This window comes from Ranitomeya imitator, chromosome 2, assembly GCF_032444005.1.
Source record: "Ranitomeya imitator isolate aRanImi1 chromosome 2, aRanImi1.pri, whole genome shotgun sequence".
NCBI lineage: Eukaryota > Metazoa > Chordata > Amphibia > Anura > Dendrobatidae > Ranitomeya > Ranitomeya imitator.
Window position 1 is genome coordinate 789,008,991 of NC_091283.1, and position 7,292 is coordinate 789,016,282.

General features: G+C 41.2%; 1 protein-coding gene across 1 annotated transcript in view; it reads left to right on the top strand.

Moving 5' to 3' along the window:
- ZNF365 (zinc finger protein 365) overlaps positions 1-5,885 on the top strand; it is a 46,523-nt gene extending 40,638 nt beyond the window's left edge. The window contains exon 5 of the mRNA XM_069753623.1: positions 3,502-5,885. Within this exon, the coding sequence (XP_069609724.1) occupies positions 3,502-3,754 (253 nt within the window). The 3' untranslated portion in view covers positions 3,755-5,885. The remainder of the gene's footprint in view (positions 1-3,501) is intronic.
- The last annotated feature ends 1,407 nt before the right edge of the window (positions 5,886-7,292 follow it).

Here is a 7,292-nt window from a genome sequence, read left to right on the forward strand (position 1 = left end):
TAATCACCTGTCATTTTAAAGGGAACCTGTCACCCCCAAAATCGAAGGTGAGCTAAGCCCACCAGCAACAAGGGCTTATCTACAGCATTCTGGAATGCTGTAAATAAGCCCCCGATGTATCCTAAAATATGAGAAAAAGAGGTTATATTATACTCACCCAGGGGCGGTCCCGATCCCGTTCTGGTCCGATGGGCGCCCCGGTCCGGGCCTCCTATCTTCTTACAATGACGTCCTCTTTTTGTCTTCACACCGCGGCTCCGGCGCAGGCATATTTTGTCTTCCTTCTTGAGGGCAGAGCAAAGTACTGCAGTGCGTAGGCGCCGGGAAAGGTCAGAGAGGCCGAGGGCCTGCGCACTGCAGATAAGCCCCTGATGCCGGTGGCCTTAGCTCACCTTCGATTTTGGGGGTGAGAGGTTCCCTTTAAGGGATACCTGCTAACTACTAGGTGGTGCCTTTGGCGCATGTAGCCTGAGTACCTAGATCTTGCCCCCCCAAACCCACACTTTATGCCTGACAGTTTTGAACAAGAAGTGTTCACTTTCCTAGGAGCTTGTAGAAATTACTTGTAGTTCCAATAAAATAACATCTCATCCTGGAAATGGATGAATAACCACACAGACTGATATTATAAGCGCCAATTGGGCACTTTAACTAATTATTCCATTTATTCATACCCTTCATTAAAAAAAAAACATGACATAGGGGTATTTGCCAGTCATGTGAGCTTTAATTTACCCTCTCCTCTTAATCCCCTCCTTTGTTTTACCTTATAAACTACAAAATAAACACACCACACTTAAATTGGGTTAATTGGTCACTGCAGCCTTTTATTAACATTTATTAACAAACAATGTAGACAATAACCTTCCAGGGGGGTGGTCCTCAAAGCCCCAAAACTATAAACCACAGGTTTAATTAGACTGGGTTAATTGCGTTAATGGCAATGCGCTGACGGGATCCGTTACATAGCGGCAGTAACGCTATGTAACGGATGCGTTAGCGCACCCATTAACTGCCATTATGTAGCGCATCGCTAATGCATGTCATAATCGGCATGCGTTAGCGATGTGCCATCATTCTGTGACGGACCCTCGGACGCAGTCTGCAGCGTTTTCGGGTCCGTCACCGCTAGCACAGATAGAGCATCTGCGCTAGCACGATCGCATAAACGCGATCTTTTTTGGCACTCACGTTAACGCAGTCCGTTTAACATATGCGTTGAACGGACTGCACTAACGCAATGTGAACCTAGCCTAAGCCCACCTTGACCCCAGGTCATGTCTTACCTCTAGCCGCTATGCACCAACTCAGAGACAACTATTAACCAACCTGGCCAATGTCCATCACCATTATTCACGGGCCCTTTAATCCCTTCCTGGGATTACTTAAAAACCCGTCCCCTTAAATCCACCCATGGGGGGGTCCAGGACCTCTTGAGGTCCCTCCCACTGATCCACCATTAACCAACTCCACTAACTTCGAGGACCTTCCCCTATGCCGTACTTCTACGATATAATTTATATGATATTCCAAAATCAACCAACAAATATAAACTTACAATAACCCCAAAAATGTTATCCATGACACATATTATATCAAAAGTGAAAGTTGGTGGGAGCTTTTCTCACTAGCTGATGGTCACCTAAAATGGTTGCCCCTAAGGAGATGGCTGACCCTTATATAACCCTCCCTCTCCCACCTTTGACCTCTCTTCTCTCTTGTTCAAACCTAAACTCCACCACTGACTTTTTTAACCCTAAGTTTCCCAATAAACTACCCAGCTCCCTTTATTCCCACTTTAACCCTGTCATGTCAGCATCCCTTTAAGGCAAGAGGCCCAGTACAGCCTTTCTGGATCAGCACAATGCAGACTTATTAAAAAAAGGCTGAACAGGACTATTTGTTTCATGGAACAGAGTTAAAGGGGTGGTCCACTACTCAAACAACCCCTTCTCAATCTCTATGTTTACCCCCAGTAAAATAATAACACTTATACTCACCTCTTGTGCTGGCGGCATTCCAGCAGTGTTGGCATTGGCTCTCCTGGGGATTATTATTATTATTATTTATTTATATAGCACCATTAATTCCATGGTGCTGTATATGAGAAAGGGGTTACATACTTTACAGTAAACAGGTTTACAGTGACAGACTGGTACAGAGGGGAGAGGACATGTCATGCGATCACTGCGGCCAATCAGTGCTGTTATCACTCTCCTCTCCTTTGGACAAATCAAGACGTACGGAGAAAGTGAGAGAGAAGCCGCAGCTCTTACTCCAGATGTCAGTTATGTCCGTAGGAGGGGAGAGTGAATCTAGGGCTCATTGGCTGCAGTGATTGCCTGACACATTAGTGGCAAGTGATCACTGGGAGAGCAGTGCCGACTCTGCAGGAGGGTTAAACAAGGGGATTCATAAGAGGTTGTCGAAGTAGTGGATAACCCCTTCAATATAAAAAAAATACAGTATATCCAATTCTGTCGTTCCTGCACAGTTCTCCTTTAGATAGCTTCCTTACTCAACTGCTTGATTTGTAATCTAACATTTATGAAATCCATTGTACTTATAAACCCATTTACTGATTCTTTTTCTAGAATGACAACCACAATTAGTGAGAAATATTGTGAGGTTGTAAAAGCTTCACATCCATTGTCTGCATCACTAAATAATAAAATTCAATATTCTGTATAACAGAACAGCGCTTGGTATTGTATCTGTATTGCTAAGAAGGCGTGTGAATCCATAAGGGTGTACTGTTTTGCTTAGTATACTTAAGTGTTCAAGTTATAGGAATACCTTTGGTATTATCTGTTTTTTTTCTTCAGAATTTATGGCCCATCCTATGGATAGACCATCACTTATAGATCAGTAGAGGTTGAACTATTGACAATATCTGAATAGCCAACAGCAGTCTGGCGAGTTCCTCAACGTTCTAATATTGATGACCTTTCCTAAGAACAGGCCTTCATTTTGTCATTACTGCTATAGGCTATTGGGCTTAGGAATGTCTTAAGGGATCTGACCTGGATAATGATATTGATAATCTATCCTACGTAATGATGAAAGCAAGTGCTCGTTACTCGAGTTTGCTGATGGTGCCCGGGTATGCACCAAGTATCACACGTGCGATTTGCGGCAACTCCCGTAGGTGCATGTCGGGAAGGGATTAATGGCCCCGATATCTCTATTTGTAAATACAGTGATTACAGCGCAGACCTGAATGTGTTACAGCAGAACTTGTGCTGAGCTTCATAGTCGTACAAATGCTACAGTTCTACTATTCACCAGAACTCACACAAAGAGGCGAGTCGCCCTGTCTGAAGCCAGGAAGTAAGGAAACTAAGGAGAAGGCATTGCTTAGAGCTGCTCAAGAGACAACCTAAGAATACCCCTTTAACATACAGTACAGTGTCCATGCTTCAATCTTTATACTGCAGCTTACCAGTTTACTCTGATAGCACGATGTACTGAAACATTAACTAAATATTCTTTGTTTTGCAGGAGTCGAGGAAATTTCCACCTTGTCAATCACATCCATGATGTGAAGCCTCAGTCTGCACAGAAAAGCCGCTCTTACATTAATCGCGTAGGCATACAGCCAATGAAATTATTGCACGAGTCGGGTGACTCTCCGAGAGATCTATGGAAGCCGCAGAAGAAAAGTGACCCGACCGCATGTGGACGAAAAGTTCACAGCAAGCCTAAAATGGGGAAAAAGGCAGGCATGTGTAATAATGTATATAAACAATATTAAATCATGTTTACATTTTGTAAGAAAAAAAGAGAAATATTTTCTGTTTTGGAGGGAGCACTTTTTGCTTCCGTATAACTGTAAATGAGGAAAGCTTTGCTCTTTGTTGCCAGTATCTGCTGGGACAGGCTATGAATATTGCTACTGTATGTTCACACCATATCATTCCTTCAGTTGACGATTTGCACATGAATACTTAGCTGCTGAAGCGTTTATTTTTACATATTATTTTAGATATTGCTATTGATTGAAATGTATGTGGAGGTATGGATACAGCGATGGTAAAGGTTACGTTCATGGATAATTAAATCCTTTCCTACGCTCGAATCATTTGTTACATGTATAGGACGACATTGGTTTTACAGTTCTGTCAATTCTAAGATGGAAAGTGACGGACATTGCATCCGCTGTGGAGACCTGTGTAAGGCTACAGTCCCACCATAAGTATTTGGTCAGTTCTTGATGTTGGAGATTTTCTACAGCGATTCAGTAACTATTAGCTAAACTAGATTTGTTTGTTTTTTGTGTGTGTTTTTAGTGTGTTTTTTTACCGCTTTTTTTTCTAATGATATTTTTATCTCCTTTTGGAATGTCGTGTGATAAATACAGCTGTTTTGGATACCTCCTTTTCAATAGCTTTGATAGAATCTTATTGATAGTTAGTTATGCCCAGGTTAAATGTGTTGTTAGTACTTTTATCCTGTGTAAGAGCACTAAAACCACATTATTTTTTACCTGTGGATTTTACTCATCTCATATAAGTCAATAGGGAAAATCCGTATATAAAGTGCACAGGCTTTAGATTTCTATAAATCCCATTCACTTTGATGGAATTTTAATTTCATTTTTTTTCTGCACTGAAAATGCACAATAAAAGGCACCAAATACTCATCATTGGATCTCTGAAGCAGTTCTGTTACAAATGTGCAATACCTATAGTGGTAAACAAATCAATCGTTAATTGGTTTTTCCAATGGATGACATTAAAGCAGTTCTATCACCAGATACAATCTGCATACTTTATTAAATAGATCTCTTTGACCTGAAGATGCTGGTGTACTTACGTTGAAAACCCTTATCAGAATAACTGTATAATCTTTTTTGAATTTTACATTGTCATACCCAATTAGCCTGATTTACATCTTCTTAAAGTCCTTCCTTGCTGCTACTGAATCTCCACCTACCTCTCCTGATTGACATTTCATCAGTGTCTCTCCTCCCTGCAGAGATCTCACAGTGCTCAGTACAAGAGTCAGCTGTCAGTCAGGCTAGGAGTGCGGACATGAACATATGAGCTCTCTTTTTCTATGGCTGGATTCATAAAATGCTTATTTTAACCCATTCCTGAAATGTGACGTACATGCGATTGTGCATAGCCCAATGTTTGCCATCGAAGCCAAGGCCTCCATCGCTGCCATCTTGGTACTCCTAATGGGAGATCAGTAGTCTTATTATATACTTCAGTCAGTATTGCAGTATATAGTACAAGTGATCAAAATGAATCAATAGTTCTGTGATCCTAGGGGGACTAAAAAAATATAATGAAATAAAAATTGTCTACAAAAATATTAAAACATTAATAATTATAGTAGTTTAAATCAGGTTCCTTAACCCAGCTAAAAAAAATAAAGACATTTCAAAAATAAACATTTGATATCTTGGTGTCTATAAAATTATTTCTCCTGTATTGTCAAAAGTGTAAAGCAAAAACACAATCAAAATGATAGAATTGCAGTTTTTTTGGTGAAAAATGCAATGAAAAGTGATGAAAATACATTAAAAAAACGGGGTACATAATAAAAATTACAGCCCACCACACAAAAAAAAAAAAGCCATCGCAAAGGTCCATGAACAGAATAATGAGAAAGTTATACTCGGAAAATGGCAGCACCAAGCAATTTTTTTTTTTACAAAGTTGTGAATCTTTGTAACCACTAAAACATTAAAAAAAAAATTATCAGTGTGATATTGCCATAATTGTACTGACCTGAACAGTCAAGTTGCCAAGTATTTTTTTTAAATACAATCAATTCCTTCCCATGACGTTTTTAGTACATTATATAGTAAAATAAATGGTGTTGTTCAAAACTACAACTCGCCTCCTCAACAGAAAAATGAAAATATTGAGTGTTGGAAGAAAGAGAAGAATAAAGAAAATCACAAAAGACGGAAAATGGCTTTGGCAGAAAGAGCTTAATATCAGCTTTATATGACAAGTCTGACTATTTTCAAAGCAAATGCACCAGTCCCAAAAGATCAAAAAGAGCTATTAAATAAAAATGTATACAGTTTGTATTGTAAAATCTTGGAAGATCTGCATTAATCACATATTTACTAGTTTAATGATAAATGTTTCATTGGTAGGAATCCTTCTGCTGGGGCACCTACGGTTGATAATGAAGAGTACTTTTAACATGTTCCCATTGTTGTATACTTTGAATAATGCACTTTACAAGAGATTCCTTTAGGGATTTGGATGATGGAAGTGGCAAACAAGCTGAATTCAGTTGAAGATAATTTACATTATATCAAAATCTATTTGTGCAGACATATATTTAGTAAATGCTAATGAGTCAGAGACCCAAAAAGGGCAAATCGTTGTGTTGCAGCATACATGTGCTATTTATGTTGCTCTAGGGCAGTGTTTCCCAAACTCCAATCCTCATGGCCCCCAACACGTCATGTTTTCAGGATTTTCTTAGTGTTGCACAGGTGATGGAATTATTATTAGAGGGAACCTGTCACCAGAAAAAAACACTATTAAAAGGAACCTGTCACCCCCAAAATCGATGGTGAGGTAAGCTCAACGTCATCAGGGGCTTATCTACAGCATTCTGTAAAGTTGTAGATAAGCCCCTGATGTAACCTGAAAGAGGAGAAAAAGAGGTTAGATTATACTCACCCAGGGGCGGTCCCGCTGCGGTATGGTCAAATGGGTATCTCAGGTCCGCTGCGGCGCCTCCCATCTTCATTCCATGACGTCCTCTTCTGGTCTCCACGCCGCGGCTCCGGCGCAGGCGTACTTTGTCTGCCCTGTTGAGGGCAGAGGAAAGTACTGCAGTGCGCAGGCACCGGAATGGTCAGAGAGGCCCAGCGCCTGCGCACTGCAGTACTTTGCTCTGCCCTCAACAGGGCAGACAAAGTACGCCTGCGCCGGAGCCGCGGCGTGGAGACCAGAAGAGGACGTCATGGAATGAAGATGGGAGGCACCAGAGCGGACCTGAGACAGCCATTTGACCATACCGCAGCGGGACCGCCCCTGGGTGAGTATAATCTAACCTCTTTTTCTCCTCTTTCAGGTTACATCGGGGGCTTATCTACAACATTACAGAATGCTGTAGATAAGCCCCTGATGACGGTTAGTTTACCTCACCATCGATTTTGGGGGTGACAGGTTCCCTTTAACCTGCAGGTATGGGGCTAATCTGCAGGTTAATATTGGTACTAACCTGCCCGGTGCCCACCCTTAGTCAAACACTGCAGGGAGAAAATTAACTTTATTCCCCCAGCGGGGTTGCGGTTCCAGTCATGGACGTGGCTC